This window comes from Haliotis rufescens, unplaced genomic scaffold (genome assembly GCF_023055435.1).
Source record: "Haliotis rufescens isolate VD_foot unplaced genomic scaffold, xgHalRufe1.0.p SCAF_108, whole genome shotgun sequence".
Taxonomy (NCBI): domain Eukaryota; kingdom Metazoa; phylum Mollusca; class Gastropoda; order Lepetellida; family Haliotidae; genus Haliotis; species Haliotis rufescens.
The window spans coordinates 469,871-492,335 of NW_025963789.1; the positions used below are offsets into that span (position 1 = coordinate 469,871).

Here is a 22,465-nt window from a genome sequence, read left to right on the forward strand (position 1 = left end):
AATGGAGGCGGATGCTGATGTTGGGGATGGAAGATCGTCGTAACTGTTCTTTTCAAGCAACAAAGGTACCTGATGTCGCCACTGGTACCAAAGCAGGACCTTTTAAAAATAACTGCAGCTTTTAAACAAAAGTTGTCATGAATTGTAAACGTTGGCTTCGGTGCAAGGGGGCGGTTTTAATTGAATGGTTGTCTCATCCCTTTTCTGGTATTTCTGGAATTTCACCAATAACACAGCATTGTGTTCCGAACAATACTAAACTAGTTCCTGCGTATGGAGGTTTCTAGGCCTTTTATACCCCTTTTCAGAGGATCCACTTCTAGTTAGGGCTGTATAGTTTACACCAGGTTGTGGAACGTGTTATTTGTCAAGGCGACGCTTCGAGAAGATTGCTTGGATAAATTATTTATGTGATTTACCGTCCCGGTTTCTATACGAATAGGAGATTTGCAGTGGAAAGTTCGATTTCGATAAGCGGATTTTCTGAGAAATATTGCTTTTTTTTTGTCTCTAACAAAGAATGTTGGAGACAAAGTCAGGGGTATTAGTGATCCCTCTTAACCTTTAGCCTTGTTTGAAAGGATTTTTTAGTGTGGATACAAAATTTATGGAAAGCAATAACATCACTTTGGTTAACTTGGTTTCTCAAGCAGAGGACATTTCTGTTTGGTTGAGTTTGCGAGTGAATAAGTGAGTTTGATTTAATCCCGCTGTGCAGTTTTTCAGTTTTTGCATTGTTTCATTTTGATGCATCAGGTGGGTCCAAAATGAAGCAGCCAATAGACGTGTACTGCTTCTGAGAAACCAGTGAGCAAGGCTATGGGTCGTAACTCCGCACGACGAATTGTGATACTTAAGTAGACTTGGTCACCCGGGTGGCCGAATGTTTAGATATTGTACCTTTTGGCCACTACGCTAAGACACCACCTATGTCGCTCGGCTGGGATCCCAGTTCCTGCTGCACGACCACCTGCTTAAAGTTGCCTCGAGATCCGTCAGGTATGCTGTATGCATAGAAGCATGGCAGGCGCATAACATCAACGTGGAGTGAATGAGTATTGTCTCACGCGTCTTGGGGGCAAGAGGAAGATTGTACCATTTTGGGAATCTATCCAGGGTCTTGGCGCAAACAGCTTTTAGCGACTTTACTAATACCCTAAGTGCAAGCAAAGCCTTCTCACATCACAGGACAAGTATACTAAGTTGCAAGTGGGGAGGGAGAAAGTCATAGAAATTATACCTATGTATAATATAAATGAATTATGAACATTACTAAATGATTTCTGTAATAGCAAATATTGAATTAGTGATATTTAGGAGATAAACATACTGTGTTTTCAATGTAGAGCTTGGTTACCTGTAGATTTAACCAGCTAAATTGAATTTGGAACCGAACGCACAGCGTGAGGTTTCAAATGTTAAATTTTAGAATTGGATATAGAACAGGGGAGTAGTTTTAGCCTGATATCAAATAATCGTATATAGAACAGGGGTAGTAGTTTGAGCCTGATATCAAAGAATCGGATATAGAACATGGGGCGGGGGGTAGTTTTAGCCTAATATCAAAGAATCGGATATAGAACAGGGGGAGTGGTTTGTGCCTGATATCAAAGAATCGGATATAGAACAGGGGGAGTAGTTTGAGCCTAATATCAAATATTTGGATATAGGTGAGGTGAAACTGGGTTTAACGTCGCGTCCAAGATAATTGCACTTATATAGCGACGTGCATGCACGTGTGTGTGTGTTTGGCTGCTTGTACTAGTCCGGACTGATGCCGATTTATAGTGCTAGCTCACTGAGATACCATGCCGCAGTTTAACATGAATACCCCACTCATACACCACAGTATACTGACTCCGAGCCGACCAGTCCTTGTTTTAGCCCCTTAATGCCGAGCACCAGACAGGGTAACAACAAGTACCATCCTTTAACGTCTTTTGGTATGACGCGGCCGGGAATCGAACCCCGGACCTTCCGCTCTCCGGGCGGACGCTCTACCACTAGACCACGGAGGCGGTCCTAATTGGATAAAGAACAGGGGGAGTAGTTTTAGCCTGATACTCAAGAAACGAATATAGGTCAGGGGTTGTAGTTTGAGTCTGATATCAAAGATTCGGATGTAGGACACAGAGAGTATTCTGATAATAAATCATAGGTTTGTTGTATGGTCATTTAAGAGAGGCACCTGGAGTTTTTTCCAAAAAATGTTAAATATAAAACTTTGATAAAATAACTGGTACTTAAACACCTGACAAACAATATGTGGGATTGTTCTTAACCTGACATTTCAGAATCGAAAATGAGGAAGAGGGGTTGAAAACCTTTATAATACAAGAAATGTTTGATCTTTTCTGTAATTATTTTAGTTCAAAACAAGGGGAGTCATTTGGACCCAGTAGGGGAGTTAGCTGAGCCTAGAGGGAGTGGTTTGAGCCTGGCTAGTCATGTGAGCCTAGGCCCATATGACTAGAGTCAAATTTAGGGGGAATCGCTTGAGACAACTACATGTACACCAGCACTAAGATATTATATGTAGTATGGGTAAGGGTTTTTGTTTGTTTTGTTTGTTTGTTGTTTAACGCCACACTCAGCAATATTCCGGTTATATGAGGGCGGTCTGTAAAATAATCGCGTCTGGACCAGACAATCCAGTGATTGACATCATGAGCATCGATCCACCCAATCTGTATCGGGGTATATTAGAGGCTGGGTATTTTCTGCTTTTTACGCTTTATATTTACAATTGGTTAAACATGTAAATCAACAACACTGCATCACAGGATGGCTACGACACTGGTATTTAGTTTTTAGCGCTATCGTGTCACTGGATTTACTGGTCGATCACTTTAGTCAAGTCAAGTCGCGATTGTTCACAGGCTGCCGTCGTATGGCGGGAGTACTGTTGTGTGACGTCACGCAACAAAGACTTACTGTGTAAATAAACACGCAAAGTGGGGAGGATTGCATCAGTGGGTTGCAATCAGGGCATACCCCATGTTTGATGAAACTGATGAGGAATCGATAACAGCCTAGCTTGCATCCGTTTCGCATTATCGAACTGCCATCCTAAAAAACTTTATCTCAGCACATGTTTGAGTACAAGAGATACAGATGTCTTTGTCAGCTGTCCTGTTGCGTAATTGTTATAATATAACTTAACTTACAATAGATTTATGTAACCGTTTGTCCTCCCGAAATGTGACATTATTTCTCTAGTGATAGAATTATTCATTGAACCGTTTGGTAAGACAAAACAAATGTTTATCGATAGATGTTTGGTTGTTGAGACACACACAGCGATACCACCAGCCTGTCTGTGAATAATCTATTCACTGAAGCATTGCCGCCAGCGTATGATGAGATGCTATCAACTAAGTCGCCACGCCTAAACACTGACCCATTTAGTCGCCTCTGAGTGAGCTAAAATTTAACGTCGCATCGCCATTATAGCGACGATATTCACCGCTGACGATAAACACACATGAATGTTGCTCAGTAGCTTTTCAGACCTGGTGTCACTCCGGTGTTCATTTGTGTCTGTAATTATTCAAAATCTCATCTTCTCAATAATTTCTTGAACCTTTTATCCACACCCAACCTGTTATGACTCAACCCATGTGCAGTCACCTCAAATATTCAATCGCCTGTCACCTATGAAGATCCAGGTTAGAATATTTCTTAAGCAACCCATGTCGAAGAGGCGACTAGCGTGATATGGTGGTCAGGCTTGCTGACTTGGTTGATGCATGTCATCGTATTCCAATTACGTAGATGGATGTTCATGGTGTTAATCACTCGATTGTCTAGTCAAGATTCGATTATTTACAAACCGCTTTCATTTAGCTGGAATATTGCTGAGTGCGGCGTTAAACAACAAACAAACAAATACTCGCCTGTCCGACGTCTCCTAATGTTAAGATCTTCAAAGCTACAGCAAGTAGGACATTGTGGTTGCTGTGTCAATATGCTTCATAAATCTGTATCATATTTTGTATTATGAGTACAACTCGGGTGGGCCAGACACGGGTCGTCTACAGAAGGGAGGTAATTGTTTAAGTCACATTCATAGGGGGATCCGACACCTGACCTTGACAACACCTGAAATAAACAGCTCCTCACAGCATAAACTAGGTCAGCTGAGAAAAGCGTATTATATCCCGAAGACACAGGGTCATAATATATCCGGGTCTATCCTTAACACTCCATACGCCTCTCTCGGGTATTCCCAGTCTCGGGTAATTGTTCAGCTGAATAATTGCGATTGGCTCAGTCTCGTATGTCTCTCTATCGTCACGTCAGGTGACGTATATGTACATGTAGTGCAGATATTTATTCCTACATCAGATGTTACATCTACTGTACATGTGCGGGCTATTTAGAGAATGGGACAGTTGAATTACATGAATACTTACTGACACATTGAAGCGGTACAAGTTGAAAGGCGAATCTTCAAGGGCCGTGGCTTCGCATTTCTGTCAGGCCTGGTAAATGTATGTATGAATCTGATACACCGTTGTGGACAGACATATCTGTTTATTGAAGGAGCCTTGTGTCTCGTGACGACAACAGTGTGAATACAGTTGATTCTACTACCAAGATGTCGGACGCTCGCGTACATATAGTCACATGCTTGAATGTTGACTGTGAAATACAGTATGCTCGAACGTGTGAAGATCTGGAGACCCGGGGGGTCGTGTGTGTCATGGAAGGGAGGGGGATTATGGCATCGGGTCTACTTTTGTGAAGAGGTTCAAGGAAATTGTGGAAAGCACCCTTGTGACAATAATACACCTGTGCCCTGACATGATCAACCGCCTATCGAGTTTAACTGACGTTCTCCGAGATCACCAAACTCAGAAATATTTATTCATACACGTCAAATCTATCTATCTATCTATCTATCTATATATATATATATATATGAGAAAGTCGCTACGTAGCTTCAGCAATAACATTTTCGAAACACACTTCCCTTAAGGACACATATGCATTGTACAATAAAAAAATAAAATTTACATTTCAAAAGATATATCAGTATATCTCAAACGTCTGTATCACAGATGCGATGCTTTGTGAGATGGTTGGCAATACATTTTCTGGCGGTTGATGCTGAAGATCACACCAATATATTTATACTGATTTACAATCTCAATAGGTTCATTACTAACTTTCAAGCTGTGTTTACATCCTACTGCCAAATAAAACTATTTGCGTGTGTTTTCTTCAGATTCATTTTACAAAAAATCATTTATAGAATTCAGTGAATTCTGAAATTCTAGAGGGCTGTCAGCTAGCAGCACAGCTGCTCGCATATAACAATACTAGCAGACAGATAAGTATATGTTTGTTTGTTTGTTTGTTCAACGCCGCACTCAGCAATATTCCAGCTATATGACGGCAGATAATTATAGACAGTTCATCACCACCAAGGCTATAGCTAAGTGTTATACTTTCCACATTATTGGACACAAGTTAATTTTCTATGTCATTTATGCAGTAGTAATGATAAATGTTATGTTCACCTTGCATTGTCTTACACAACTTTTACAGAATATTTGTCATTATGTTCTACACAGGATATCGTTCATAGATTTGATTAGTTTAAATCTGTTACTGTTTATATTATATCTCAAATGTTTTTGCCAGTGACAAGTTCTCCAACCATTATCGAGAAAGCCTTACTAAAATGTATGAGTGTGTGAGTTGGGTTTAACGCCGCTTTTAACAGTATTCCAGTTATATCACTGCGTGTAAGCTTGATGTGGGAGGAAAGCCCGAGGTCATGCAGGTCCCTGACTTTTACCACTACGGTGAAACCCACGAGCACGGGTATGGTGCTGACAAACCTAGAAACATAATCGGTGCGAACAGGGATTCGAACACACAATCATAGGTTTCTGGCGCGCCTAAGGGACGCAACTCTGCACAGCGAATCGCGGCGCCTCAGATGACTGGCTGAAATGTATGGAGGCACAATTATGTAGTATATCAGATAGTTTATGGAGCGTAAATATGTGTTTATAGGATTATCTGAAATGTGGTTTCAGCTTGTAACTACCTAGAAACGTAGATTTAACGACTGTAACAAATTTGAAATTTTGAAATCAGTGCACAGTTTTATTCTATCTTCTTGCCGATTTAGAGATATTGTCTGAGATGTTGGTTTTGCTATGTGATACTGCGATGTTGTTGTACTGGATGTAAATAATAACGTAGCTGTAGTTACGAAAGATAATCCACAGAGCAATAATTATCTTTAATGTCATTTTATAATGTATGCTATGTCTCATGTCACTTTCAATTCATTGTAATTTGTATGTTCACCATGTTTGGGAGAGGCATTCAGTAAAGCAAAATTTGCTTGTTTGCCAATCCCTCTACTTTATGGAAATAAGTATGTTTATACCTAGAAACGTCGCTATTTTCAATAAACCTTCTTTGATAGAAGAATAATATTATGTTGACTAAACACTCGTTTAAAAAGGTTGCTGGTTGTTTACTATAGAAACTTATAATCCATCATGTGATGATTACACCTCAACAATACCACGTCTATTTGGAAAGTAGTTGTTGATGTTGGTTTGTTGTTTAACGCCGCGCTCAGCAATATTCAAGCTATATGACGGCGGTCTGTAAATAATCGAGTCTGAACAAGACAATCCAGTGATTGATATCATGAGTATCGATCCACGCAATTGGGATCGATGACATGTATCAACCAAGTCAGCGAGCCTGACCATCCGATCCCGTTAGTCGCCTTTTACGACAAGCATAGTCGCCTTTTACGGCAAGCATGGGTTGCTGAAGACCTATTCTACCCCGGAATCTTCACGGGTCTATCTGGAAAGTAAGTGGATTAATGTCACCGAAATCTATTACTGAGAATTATAAATGTCATACACTCATTGGCGTTAGTTTGTCCGACACTAAACTGTCCAGGTAGAGAAGTGTCTATATTTGCTGCTTTTGTACAGAAAAGCTGTTTCAATGTGTTTTACTGGAACAATTTGGCGTTAGTTTTTTTTCGATAATAAACTGTCCGGGTAGGGATGTGTCGATACTTACATCATTTGTATCAGCAAATATTTTTGAAAAATGGATTATTGATACAACAACTGGTGTTAGTTTTGTCGACAATAAACTGTACAGGTAGAGAAGTGTCTTCAGTTGCTGTTTAAATGAGGTATTTATATAACAATATGAGTGAACAACATAGCGGCCATGCTCGATGATCGATCCAGTGTATTATGTATCACTGTTTAATTATAAATACCCCGGAAGCATTTTGTTACCATATATTTTCATGCGAATGGCATGACGCTAAAGACAGTCATTGAACCAAATAGTACTCTCACGTGCGAGATAAATGATTGGCAAAGTACTGATGTCGGAGATGGAGATGCAACGTCATATCAATAATTAAACTAGGACAGCGAATGGGTTCAGGGTATTTATCATAACTGAAAGGATACTAGTATATATTAATACATTTGATAACGAGTATACATAGCGCAGTTGCATCAACAAAAAGGTAGAGAATGGGTATGAAAAACAGTCATATATGCAACTTCACAATGATATCGAAAACCATGTCACGCTATGTCGCAATAAGTTTGCACTGTTTTTTAAGAATGCAACACTGATAACTGCGCGCAAAGATAACAACCGAGAGTGTAAGACTGACTGCTGTAGCGTGCGTTATAATAACAGGCCTAGGACGGGAACAAAATCCGCCTTTCGCAATAAGAACCTTATTTTGGGAAGGTGACAGGCGGGTTCTTAGAAAACAGGTCATTGTTATAAATACGTAGTAGCATGCGTCACCGCTTTTTATCTCTTTGCTATCGTTAACTTTATAAACTGAATGAATGTGAGTCTACAGAATTTGTATTATTCCTTTACGTTGGTCATTTGATTAATTTGGCATACCTTGTACTCGAATTGCCAAAACAGCAACCGATGTTTACAATGTAGAGCTAAGTTACATGAAGACGTGGTATTCTAATATCACGTGTCGATTGTGTGCAGGTGTGCAAGAAGATCCAGTTTCTAAAATCCAGTCGAGCGTTCATCATCTGTCTATATTGTCGCAAAGCGGACAAATCAAAACGCTGCATTTACTTCCCTTTTTGGCGTCAGTCATTTAATGTGACCCGTGTGTACTGACTGACTATATAGTGACACTAAAGAAAAGTTTAAGAGGTAAAATCAACAACCCTGCCCGTGAATACACTGTACGTCGTAAGAGGGATATCTTCAGATAGAGTGTTGACCTGTCATTTATTGCTCTGGCAGTAAGTATGTCGGGTATTGTTTGGTGCATATCTATGCCTACATGTGTGTGAACTCCCCAACTTTATAATGTCACCAAATAAAAGTATAAGTGGCAATACAAATACACTCTGCACTTAAACGCAGTGTACATGTACGTTGTAAACTGGATGCTTGCACTTCTTTTCTTTGTTTGTTTGTTGTTTAACGCCGCACTCAGCAATATTCCAGCTACATGACGGAGGTCTGTAAATAATCGAGTCTTGACCAGACACTCCAGTGATTGACATCATGAGCATCGATCCACGCAATTTGGATCGATGACATGCTTCAACCAAGTCAGCGAGTCTGACCACCCGATCCCCTTAGTCGCCTCTTACAACAAGCAGCGTCGCCTTTTACGGATGCTTGCAGACAGATGGTTGATTAATTATAGTCATAGCAGTGGAAGTGAGATATGTCGGGCATAAGATATAGAATCTTCGGGCATTAGATATACACTCTTCAAAAAAAGAAACGCACAGATATATTTTTAGTAAATGTATTTACCTAATAAAGTCGATATATTGTTGAAGACCTATTCTACCCCGGAATCTTCACGGGTCGGTCTTCGGCAACCCATGCTTGCCGTAAATGGCGAATATACTTGTCGTAAAAGGCGAGTAACGGGGTCGGGTGGTCAGGCTCGCTGACTCGGTTGATACATGTCATCGATTCCAATTGCGTGGATCGATGCTCATGATGTCAATCACTGGATTGTCTGGCCCAGACTCGATTACGTTTCAGACCGCCGTTATATAGCTGGAATATTGCTGAATGCGGCGTTAAACAACAAACAAACAAACAAACAATCATTTATTAACCAACATATACTGTATTCGCGTTTCTTTTTCGGTGAGTATATGAACATCAAATGATTCTTTGTAGACTCAGTTAGTCTTAGGGATATATTTAGGGCACCTTTTTCTTTTATCTGGTCTTATTGGTCACTGTTCTTAATTCCACATCTTTTTTCCAAATTATCAGGGTCATCCAAAGGTGAACTTCGAAAGATGTGCCGCCAGTCTAGACTTTATGACAGTAGCAACAGATCAAACACAGTTCGCTGTCTTCTGACCAAAGTCCTTCCAGAAATCTTTGCAAAGAAGGATATATCTGCAATAGTGGAACTTCTGGCGGTTCCAGTTCCTGTGATACAGAATAAAGTTCTAACTAAACTCGGGGACATCCTACTTTCAACTAAACACGACACTATTGATCGGGATGATCTGAAGTCAGCTGAAAAGGCTTTGCTTGAACGCTGTCTGACAGAGACTGATGTTATAGGGCCCGTGTTCCTGCACAATTTGATTTGCACTTACCTTCTGACTCTCACCTATTTGGCGGTGTCCCAAAAATCTCGTCATTCATCCTTGGATTACACGATCACACGGGTAAAGCAATTCATTTCACAGCCAAACTCGGGAAACGAAGTTCTTCTGAGTGACATCAGTGTGTTTGTCGATGACATACAAAAACGTATTGATGACGTCACCAAAGCAGTCACAGCATGTGGAACGAATTGGAAGCAACTTTGGTCCGTGAAGAAGAAATCCTGGCCTGTTCATTTCTCTATGGTCTTGGGGACACTTATGGAGGTAAAACAGCAACTTATGTTGATAGTAAACATTCTAAATCACAATGCCTAATTTCAAAACTCTTCCTTTCCCCTTCAAGTCTTCTAAATTGTGGAATTTGTTTCTTGAAAGCATATAAATGATTTTTGTTTGGTGTATCACCTTGCCTAGAATTGTATTACCCTTCCAGGGATTTCCGTTTTGTAGACTATTCACTGGATCACTGTTACCATACATATAAAAAAGTACATGTATGGCACAAGGTCAATATGTTTGCCGATACATTGCCGGTACATTGACAAACACCTCTTTGATACCGACCTATTATCATGTCATATTTGAATAGTGAAGTGACATTTATATGCTTTCTTTTCTTTTAGATAGAAAAGTCTGATGTTGCACTTTGTTACATTTCCTAAATCAACTCACAAAGCTCGAAATTGGAAAGTTTTCTGTTTTGGTAAAGTCATAATGGAAATGTAAACCTCAAAGTAATGTTTGTTTCAATCGACCAATCGGCGTTAGGCAAGTAACGCTGCAATGATATAAAATAACACTCCCGACTTTTAGTTGTTTTAAGAATTTTATGCCCAAAGTTCAGTGGCACAGTTAATCTTTAAACTAAACTGTTTTGTTTCTTGAAACAGGTGTTTCATGGCGACCCCCAGACTGCCCTCGTGGCCTTAGACACACTTCCAACACTACTGAAGCCAGGGAAACACAAAGTTCGAAACGTGTTAAAGAAACCAAAAGCACAAAAGAGAGTTGTACAGTTGGTCACTACTGGGATGGTTGCTTACCTGAATGTCTTAGGTAAGTGCATACGTGGCTGTCTCAGGATTGCGTGGAATGCCCATTAAATTAATGTAATTTAACAGAAATGCATTAACATTCTTATATCACCCAAGTGAGTGAGTTGGGTTTAACGCCGCTTTTACCAGTATTCAAGTTATTTCGCGGCGTGTCAGCTTGATGTGGGAGGAAAGCCCGAAGTGATGCAGGTCTCAGACGTTTACCACTTCGGGGAAACCCAGGAGCAGGGGTATGGTGCTGACAAACCTAGAAACATAATCGGGGCGAACCGGGATTCAAACTCACAACCATAGGTTTCTGGCGTGCCCAAGAAACGCAACTCGGCACAGCGAATCGCGGCGACTCAGACGACTGTGCCACCCGTGCTCCCTAATATCAGCCTCAATAACAAGTTGTTCGCATATCCCCTATCAACGAACCTAAGGACGTTGGTTTGAGGTTTCTATTCAGTATGAAGAACGTTACAATGGAACGACTTTGCGAGTTATGAAAGGTGTATTTCAGTAAATCACTGTCACTTCGTTAACAGGAGATGCAGTAGGTGAGGATATAGAAGATCGTGCAAAGGCTGCTTTCACAGCTCTTGGATTGTCACTGAAGGACTTGGACAGAAGCATTTATGTCATGACAAGATGTTTATTGTTTTCGCAAAGCCCTGTGATCAGACAGGGTGCCGTTTCCCTGTGGAAAGATGCCAACGCTGAATCAACACACAGTTTGATGGTGACAGAGGTTCTGACACATCTACATCCAATCAGCATCAACCGCCTGCACAAGCAACCAACCAACCATTCTACAAGCAGCACAAGCTGGAAAGTAGCTTCTACTCAAATTGGATCAGAAAAAAATCATGATACACGTCAATTTACCAACAGGTATAAAACTAGGAGGTGCCCAGTTTCGTTAGAACTAACGGCAATGGTCCAATAGGTTTTTTGCTATTGGTTCAAATGGGACGTGTCAAAGTGCTGCTTACGCATACTGTACACTTTATACATATATGAATTATTCGTTTAGCTCAAGTATTTGACTGTTTTATGACAGAGTATTAGTGGCAGCACTTTTCTTGAAAAAAAAGGGTATAGTCCTGACAAACGTTTTACTGGGCTTAACTTCACCATTTGTTCTCGCAACTGTACCTATATATCTCGATAAGGTACTGTAATTCATCCTCTATCTATTACTTAGTTTGTGCGATCAGACATCAACACTCCACGTTATGGTCTTGCTGCATACAAACTATGGTTTAAGTATTTTCAAACTTTCCAGAGGACGTCCTTGTGGAACATAGCAGAAATCCATCCAAATCGTCGGATTGTGGTCACCTCACTACAGTCGAAATTCTGAGAGCTCTTTCTACACATAAGGGTATCCTGTCTATGTGGGCGTACAGAATCGACCAGTTCCCTGTTTTCTACATCACTGAGGATTACAGCCAACAGAACTTCCAGAAGGTGCTTTATTACAGTGCCAAGAACAAGGACTGGTTTAATCCTCTTGAGCTCGTGCAGTTCCTGATACAAGCCCTGGAAGCAGTTATCGCCCTTCATGAACATGGCACAATACACAGAGATCTTACTGCTGCCAGTTTCGCATATAACAAACAGAGCAAATCTGTCAAGCTGTGTCGCTTCATATTGACTCGAACATGTGGACGAGACGAAACTCTTGTTGGTATGTCCATACATGTTCTACTTTTGGTAATGCATTAATAAATACACTCATCTGTAATGTAGACAAATATTTATTGTATTTATGCTTGCTACGTATAATGACTGACTTTATTGTTAGACAGAGAATGTTCAACCATTCCTACGAGATGGTCTTCTCCAGAGTCTCTCAAGAAACGCCATTTCTCTATGCGGTCTGATTATTGGATGGTTGGGCATCTCATCTATGAAGTTATCACACACGGTTGCCTCCCGCACTCAGATCTCAAAGGACAAAATGAGACCTCCATTGGCAATCTGGTGAATGTTTTGGAACACCGTAAATGTGACAATAACTGTATATTTGTTTTACACTATAAGCAACACTGACCAGTATTCGTCAACGGACATAGGGGCTATTCATCTCACCGAGACAGTGGATTGGTACCTGTGAAGATCCGGGTTAGAATAGGTCTACACCAACCCATGCTTGCCGTAAGAGGTGGTCAGCCTCGCTGACTTGGTTGATGCATGTCATCAATCCCAATTGCGCGGATCGATGCTCAAGATATCAATCACTGGATTGTCTGATCCAGACTCGATTATTTACAGACTGCCGTCATATAGCTGGAATATTGCTGAGTGCGGCATAAAACAACAAACCAACCAACATACAAGGCACCATTGGACATTTTTTAATAACAAATGTATGTCTGGATGAATTGTGGTTGAATTTTATGTGTGTGTGTGTGTGTGTGTGTGTGTGTGTGTGTGTGTGTGTGTGTGTGTGTGTATGTATTGTCCCCTGCTTGTTTAGAGTGTATAGTCACTTGGCTTCTCATGCTCCAGATAAAGGAAGACAGAAAGAAGTTGTGCCAAGAAAGGTGCATCCCTACATCCGTATTTGACGCCATCCAATGCTGCACTCGCTATGATGATACCCATCGCCTGTCCGTGTGTGAGGCAAAGAGCAGGTTGGAGGAGACCTTCGAGCGTTACAACGGCCGCAGGGGTAAACCCATATAACATTTGTTCCGACAGCGTAATACACTGTTTGACCCATTGTTCATCCTTGTTGCTAAGGACGCAGTTGCCAAGGAGGTCAATGTTTAAGAATGTCCTAATGGGATAACAATCACTGTTGCAATTACATACCTTGGGCGTCGGGCCGTTTAACTCTCCTCTTATTTTCTGCTTCTGAATGTTATCATAATATGAATACCATATTATTTTCTTTGATTTTATTAAATCAGTATGCGGTAAGATTTCGGCTTCCTGCTTCTAACATGGATTGCATTAATAGTTGGACATATATTTCTCCGTTAGAGAATAGGTCTTCAGCAACCAATGCTTGTCGTAAAAGGCGCCTATCAGGCTCGCTGACTTGGTTGATGCATGTCATCGTATCCCAAATACGTAGATCGATGCTTATGTTGTCAATCACTGGACTGCCTGGTCCATACTCGATTATTTACAGACCACAATCATATTGCCGGAATAGTGCGGCGTTAAGCAACAAAGAAACAAACATAAGCTTGATTTTGATATGACACTCATACGCTGATGTTAGCTTAAAGTAACCTGGGTATTGTTGAGAGTGCGGCGTTGAACAGCAAACAAACAATATATAACAAACATAATTATATTTCAAATGCTAGTCGTCTATCAGTTTCTAGTTATTGATCTGACTGTCTTTATTTCTTATTGCTGCCTTCATATTAATCATGTTGTGGTACGTGGTTGTCTGTCTTCTGTATATCCATTGTGTGATATCTTCTTGTAGAACTACCTGAAAAGATAACTTCAGTGACACCAGACATTTTGTTTCCTGGACTTGACAGATCATCCTATCAGGGTCTTCCAAAAGAAGTAGGTGACCAAGCTGCTTTTGGCGATCTCATTAACAATAGACTAAATAATGCATGTGGATTGTCTGGTCCACACTCGATTATTTACAGACCGCCGTCATATAGCTGGAATATTGCTGAGTGCGGCGTTAAACAACAGGGTGTGAGTGAGTGAGTCATCAGCAATATTTCAGCCATGTCGTGGCTATCAAGGGTTTGATATAATAAATATTATTAAACTTATGATAAAAACCTGTCAACGAAGGACAGTAAAAACACTAGATTTATCACAGAAAAGATATAAAACTAGTATGGAATCATAAAAAAGAGAACTATACATTACAATAACATGATAAAAAACGGGCTATAAATCGCCAGCCACCGAAGGTAGATCACCACACTGGGGACCATGGGGACTTACAGTACCTTTGCCACCTGCTATTTATACTAGTATATATATACCTTCAAATTACTCAATGGTGCGAATCAAAACAAAACGTTTTATTGTAGATTTAATTATAATTCCTATCATGATGGGATCTAGTACAGGACATAATCAAAGTCGATCCATTAGGAACATGAGGAAATTCACGGAAATAAGGTTTTGTTTTTCAGGATTCCGAAGGCGATAATCCATATGGTACGTTCTTACTGTCATAAAACCATATTCAGATATACACCCTATATTGAGTGTGAGGCAACAGGTATAAAAAAAATTCCATGACAATCAATGTTTTAGGCTTACACCGCGCATTAACATCATATTAAGTTGTTTATTCCTTTCTAATCCCTCTCCAACTTCAAGTCATAAAATTAATTTAGTCATGTTGAGTGCACTATTGTTAATATTACTATACAAGATATAGAAAATGCATCTCCGCTAGTTTGTTCAATACAGTAATTATTTCTGCTCTCTCAACAGTTAATAAAATATGATTGTCTCGGTTGATCCAGCAAGTTCATGTGTGTATTAATATAAATTAGTTTGCTGACAATTACACATACCTAACGGGTACGTAAGTGAGTAAGTGAGTGAGTTAGGTTTTACGCCGTTCACAGCAACATTACGCCGTTCATAGCAACATTCCAGCAATGTTACAGCGGGGGACACCAGATATTAACTTCATACTTCACACCCATGTTGCCAATCAAACCCGGGGTCATTGGCGTGACGAGAGAACGCTTTAACCACTAGACTAACCCAACGTCTCTCTACGGTATGTTCGCCGTGTAGGTACCTTTAAGACTGACTGTAGATAATTTGTCTTCTGCAAATCCATGCTCATGGGGTTTGCTCATTGTGAAAAATAATCACCTACAGTAATTTGGATATTTCCCCCTGGAGAGTCACACTCATTGTCTACACATAACTGTCATCTGTAACTTACTCGTATTTTATATATCTTTAAACCATATCTTGCAGACAAGTTTGCGTACCAAAGCTTTGAAAAAAGTCAAACTACCTCCACAAAAGTTGAACCGTTGTACGAGGATTTGGGCCCAAGCTACGATGTAGATTTTCTGGTAAGGTACTTTTGCATCGCTTTTCCCTCCATGCATAACGCGTTGAAGTGATTGCCCTCCAAGCAGAGTAACATTGTTCCTTGTCTTCACACCAAGGATCCCACAGATCAAACTCAAATATAACATGTACACACAAGACTTAGATCTTAGTATATTAAACAACGACCTGTTTTGATTCCCTTCATATAACGATATTAGTTTCAATGCAGTAACCCTGTTGTATATATATAAATAGTAAGATGAAACTTCATTCATTACACGTCAAATGCATGTCATTTTAGTGACAAGCACAAGATGGCTGAAATGTTCTGATTCACATAATCCGAATTTTATATGCCAATCAGATCTCATTTCAATGCAATTATTCATGTATTAGACAGTTTAATCTTTACAAAGAGAGGAATGGAAATATATACAGATATCCTGTTTGTATTTGTCTTCTCATCTTTCTATTCCTTATTGCTTTCCATCTGTTTGCTATTTTTTAGAATGTTTTCATAGTAGGTTTCCATTACATGGACCTAATCCATTTTGTAATTTCAACTATAGACCCCTTTAATACATGCTTATCTTCCCATTATTTTATCTATGGTGAGCCGTTTACTTAATACAGACATTTCAAGATTACTATCTAATCCCTTGTTCGTTTCTTAGCTTAAACCAAATCAGAGAATGGACATACTGTGTCATCGCCTGACGCAGACAGAAGAATCACAATTGAACACAGAGAGCATCCCAGGAATTAACGGCCATGTGGCTGTTGAGAAAAGGAATGAAACAGAATACATGGTAAGATTTTTAGTAACAAAAGCTTTTCATACCGACATGGTGGCTACTACGTATAGCATAGGGGCTGTGGTTAGCCCTGTGGTTAAATCGTTCACTCCTCAGCTCGGGTTTGATACCCCACATTGTCACAATGTGTTTATTGGAGCGACAAAACCATTTCCGAAATCATAAGAAATATCTTCCGAAAGCGTCCAATGTACATTTCCAACTAAATCATAAGTATGTGTTTATGAATCACCATCAAGTGATGATACCAGGTGTTCATGAAAGGCTGAGCGTATCCTGCCATATAACATATGCAAAGACAAGTTCACCCGAAAAAACACGGGAACATACGGTACACGTAAAGGTAGGGAATTGCATAGGACATCATTTTTGGCATTGCTGGGTCAAATTTAGAAATATCTTCAATATGTCTACCATTAAAGGTTTTGAATGCTTGATTGAGGCCATGAATGTTGTAACAGCTTTTGGGCAAGCAAGAGTGTTATGATGCTCTTTGAAATCTCCGTACAAAGAGCATATTCGATTGTACCTCAAAAGTTGTGAAATGTAGACACCAAAGGCTGAAGCTGCAGGAATATTGCTCGACATGAAGGGAAAGTTGACTATTGGAAAGCTGAAGACATCTCTCTTGTCATACGGTCTTGTGGAGAGTTTCTTGTCACTCTTCGCTTGTCTCTTTTATTTCTAGTTCAGGTGGGGAAATCAGTTCCCATGTTTGGTGTGCCAGGAATATAACTAAAACATTCGCTGATTACTTGCACAACGACACAATCCAAGATTATAAATGTACATTCGCACACATTGATATATAAACCAGAGTCTGTAATTTACTATCACGCCTGCACATTACAATACACAATTGCAGTCAATTAGCATCCACCTATGTTTAGTGCGCACAATATTATGAAGACAGCCTACAATACCTATTCTCATACTCAATTTGACCTCAACCAATTCTTCGCTGCTATTATGTTTCAACGTTTGTCTGCTTTGTCTGTTTGTCTGTTTGTTTGTTTGTTTGTTTAACGCCGCACTCAGCAATGTAAATAATCTAGTCTGGACCAGACAATCCAGACATCATAAGCATCTATCCACGCAGTTGGGATCAATGACATGCATCAGCCAAGTCAGCGAGCCTGACCACCCGTTAGTCCATGGGTTCCATCAACGTGTTAAACAGGTCTGTTATAATGTTTGGGAACAATGTTTCAAACTGAAATTTTCTTGTTGCTTTTAGTGTTGTTTAACCAGACAATGTGTGTGTGATATTCCAAGGTGCGACCAGTGGCTGAAATGTTCTGAGTCTAATCATGATGGACTGTGCTGATGGAGTTACTTCCTTGTTGTTTTTCAACATAATCCATCTCCCGAAGCAAACACTTCTGCCAGTGATGCTGGAGTGTCTGGATCAAACTGGTGTAAAATGATATTACCCTAGTGCGGTAACATGTCTTTCACAGCAGAATTTGCATAATGCTTGCCAGACAGTACTTTCGTCACGTTTGGGAGAGGTGGAAATCTGACGGTGCCATGTGTGGCGAATATGGAGCGTGTTCAATGAGTTCAAAGCAACAGTCATGCAGTGCAGCCATGGCGACAACAGACTATTGCACAAGTGTACTGACCTGGTAAACAACACACCTTTAGTAAGTTTTCGGGATGTAGGATTTCTTTCGAATCACAGAAAAACGAAGCCATCACCTTGCCATCTGGATGGGACAGACTTTGCCTCCTTCTTCGGAGGGAACATGCGGTGTCTCCATAACTGTGACTGTTGTTTAGTCTCTGCACTCATCCGTGATTACAAATCGCTCAACAAAATCAGCTGAGACTGCTTCAAAACGATGTAAAGTCTCAAGACAGATGATAAAGCTTGAGCTTTCAGATCAAGGATCGACAGCCTTGGGACCCAGCATGCTCACATCTTTGTTCTGCCCTGTTTATTCCTCTGAAACCGCCTCTGTGGTCTAGAGGTAGAGCGTCCACCCGGAGAGTGGAAGGTTTGGGGTTCGATCTCCGGCCGCGTCATACCAAAAGACGATAAAAGATGGTACTTGTTGTTACCCTGTCTGTCGCACAGCTTTCAGGGGCTAGAGTCAGTGTACTGTGTCTGAGTGGTGTATTCATGTTAAACTGTGGCATGGTATCTCAGTGCGCAAGCACTCGAAATGCACGTTGTTATATAAGTACAAAAATCTTGGACGCGACGTTAAATCCCATTTCACCTCACCTCATTCCTCAGATGCCTAGTGAACTGGCTATGTGGCGTGTGGTGAGCTATCAATAATCCATAATCATATGTATTTTAACATTTGCCTTCGTGGTGGCAGTTAAAGGTCGTCCTGATCTTGGTTCATTTTCGAGGCTCTATCTTCCCCTCTTCAACTCCGCTGCTCTCCTTTGTACAGTGACAAAGGAAGGAGCATCATCCCCTTAAGTAGACACCAAGTCAGAGAAATGCTGCTTGGTTGAGTATTTGGTTCGAATGCAGCCTGTAAGTATGAAAAGTAGTGTACTTAGCACTTCCATACATCCTTCGTAGTTAGGCTTATAACTGTTCAGCCACATCTCGTTTGCATTAGATGAACGTAACAAATGAATCATAACAATTATGTTGGTAGCCAAGGTAATGTTTAATGCGCAGGTGTATGACTTCCCAACTGAAGATTGTGTCCCACTGAGCAATGTGATGGATGTTGGGAGCTTCGGCCTATGGTCTGTGGAGTACATTCGCTGTTTGAGTGCAGTGGCAAAGACGTTGTCTCTTCTACATCAGCAAAACTGGGTCCATGGTTGTCTGTGTGCAGATAATATTTGGATAGCTGATACTGAAGATGAAGGCAATTACACGGTAAGATCATAAACCTATTTTCTTGGGTTCGAATCCCGATTCTCCCGGATTATGTTTCCAGGTTTGTCAGAACCATAAGTGGCAGGGGTAGGACTTTTCTGAAGCTGACACGTTAGTAAATCTGCTTTTCTGTAACAATTGTCAGTTGATTCCACAATCAATGTTAATTGACAGATAAATCTGTCTCTTCAGAAACCTAAGAGAAGTAACAACACTAAGTATCCTCAAGCATGCTAAAATAATATCCTCGGGATGACGTGTCGTTCCTTTGCCCAATTGTTTATAACAGATGCCAAGTCAATCCACGAGATAAACATGTTATTTGACACAAAGTGTGTACTCATCAAACCTACATGTACCTCTCTTCCTGTCACAGGTATACTTCACAGACCTTGGGTATTTCCGGAAGTCATGTGACACTGAGGATGGAATGATTGCCGATGACAGTTTTGTTGTGCCACAGGATGACCATGTGTACAGAAGGTAGGTTCTGGAACTTAATACTTTGTACTGTTTGTTATTTCACAGTGGCCTATCTGAAAAGTACTTGATAGCAAAGATAAAAATTAGCAAAGTGGTACATTACATAACCGTTTGCTAACAGATGCCTATCCACTAAGGAATCAAGCAAACGCAGGTATTTGCTATGCAGAGTAGTGTCCCTCACTTATGCCAGGATCCTGTTGTGGCGGCTTCTAATACAAGATTCGTACAGATTGTTATCCTTGGTTTGTCAACTTCAAACCCATGGTCGTTGGTTTCATCAAAGAGGTAAATGGCATCCCTTTCCTCTCAGTTTCAATTGACACACCGTGATTTCACTGAAATATTGTTCAAGGCAGCATAAAGTTTTTTGCAACCCCATTCACTCACAACACATTATTGTTTGCTGCAGCTTCGTCCCTGATGATTTATTATTATTATTATTATTATTATTATTATTATTGTCAGATCGCCCCCTGAGGTCATACGAGACGGTACCTACTCATGGGCGAGTGACGTCTTCAGTTTTGGCCTGGTCTTGTGGAATGGGTTCTCCAAATTTAGCACTTGCCACAATCAAAGGCATCAAAACATACTCGAGAGTATTCCGAAGGATAAGGTAACGTCATTGCTGAGCTGTATTTATCGTTATTTTCTATTTTATTCTCTGCAACTTCCTTTGTTCCTGGGTTGGTATCGGAGGCTGGCTCTTGTTCTGTACCCTTTGTCATCTTGGGTTTCAAGTGGTAAACGTTTACGGACTGTTTTCCTTAAACATGCCTCAAATACCCAGAGTTAAAAAAAACCCTCAACCATCCATTCTGTATTTTGCCAGCCTTCATATATGTGGTAAAGTGTTCCTATGTTTGCAGTTATATGAGTACCTGACCACAACATCTGGACAACAGATTCTTCCCAAACCGGAAAAGTGCCCGGATACAATCTATTTTCTCATGCTCCTCTGCTGGAGCCAAGAACGACATGAAAGGCCACGGATGACAGTTGTTCAACAGAAATTACTGGAACATATAAGGTATTTTCCAAATCACGACTGTGCAATCATCATTCTCAAAAATACATATTTCAATATCCTAGTAATTCCGTCTGGTCTAACAGTAGCATATGCTGTCTATAAATATATGTAGATTAAGACATTAAGTATGCTGTCATCCATACATACTTTCTTTATGAAATTTGATTGTGTAAATTCATATCCAATATGGAGTGTGTGAGTGAGTTACTCCGCTCTGCGACAGAGGTCATGGACGCTTACCAATTAAGTAAACCCATGAGCCATGGATACCAAGTGTCAAGATCAGATCCTATCTGCAATTTTGGGATAGGGATCAACTGTAAAGGACGAACTAAATCAGATATATTACCTTGATTTTAAACCACTGTTCATCCCATGCCCGGCAAGATTTTTTTATTGCCCTACTTGAGAGGCTGAAAATATTACAAATTGTTTTGCCCGTTTACTGTATCGTCAACATAACCTTTACCATTAAACATAATGCTTCTTTCAGCAATGAAGTCCGTCCCTACAGAAATCCGGATATGTATTATACTGTAGATACTAAGGGGGAAACAAGTGAAGATGACCCGTATACATATCCTGATCCTGTAGACACCATACTGCCAGATGACTATGATAGTGTGGCAGGGTCTTCCTTACAATGTGATGGGCCGCGCTCGTCCTTTACGTCATCTACACTTGTCGGTGGCGGCACCGGTGTGTCGGTTGACAAAGAAACATTCAAAGTTCACCCGAGTCCCAGTAAACCAAGCCTTAAACCAAAACCTTTGCCAAGAAATGAGACAAATGGAAAAGTCTTACAAGTACAAAACTACTTTGCGGAATCTGGGAGTTCGTCTGAAAGCTCCGGATCAAGAACAGATATTTACTGCAGAGATCAGAATACAGTGTGTGGTCAACTACCCCATATTGGCAAGCCAGCTCATATTTCCAAATCTAACCTGGAATCTTTCCCCGAAGACTTGAAATCCGTTAGCAGCGAGAATTACCAGTATGACATGTTTAACGTGAACAATGTTGAGAAGACGAAAAGGAATGAGAAACCACGTCCCCCTCCAAAGCCAAAACATCTGTCTCGCCATACACCAGATGTACCCACAAGGGATCAACCATGTGGTGATGCATCTTCAAGTGATGATCAACTATATGATGACTGTAGGCATCCTGTAGATACAAGTCTCGAACTGTCTCCCAGAAATAGACCCGAATCACAGCAACCGACAAACCAAACTGGTCTGAAGCCAAGCACTGTGCCACAACGGGTCAATGGACCGCCTTCGCTCGACAGTCCACCTCCTCTACCACCGCGTCCGCCCCCACGACGTAAAAGTGAAAACTGATTGCACTTCATCCAAATGGGGAGCACGGGTGACCCAGTCGTCTAAGGCGCCGCGATTCGCTGTGCAGTGTTGCGTCCCTTCGGCACGCCAGAAACCTATGATTGTGGGTTCGAATACCGGTTCGCCCCGATTATGTTTCCAGGTTTGTCAGCACCATACCCGTGCTCGAGGGTTTCACCGAAGTGGAAAAACGTCTGAGACCTGCAGCACTTCGGGCTTTCCTCCCACATCAAGCTT

At 40.7% G+C, this 22,465-nt stretch overlaps 1 protein-coding gene across 1 annotated transcript in view; it reads left to right on the forward strand.

Moving 5' to 3' along the window:
• LOC124125446 overlaps positions 1–22,375 on the forward strand; it is a 93,112-nt gene extending 70,737 nt beyond the window's left edge. Inside the window, exons 11-16 of the mRNA XM_048392062.1 lie at positions 16,378–16,512; positions 19,163–19,369; positions 19,746–19,852; positions 20,321–20,471; positions 20,725–20,885; positions 21,379–22,375. Of these exons, the coding sequence (XP_048248019.1) occupies positions 16,378–16,512; positions 19,163–19,369; positions 19,746–19,852; positions 20,321–20,471; positions 20,725–20,885; positions 21,379–22,228 (1,611 nt within the window). The 3' untranslated portion in view covers positions 22,229–22,375. The remainder of the gene's footprint in view (positions 1–16,377; positions 16,513–19,162; positions 19,370–19,745; positions 19,853–20,320; positions 20,472–20,724; positions 20,886–21,378) is intronic.
• Positions 22,376–22,465: the final 90 nt, after the last annotated feature.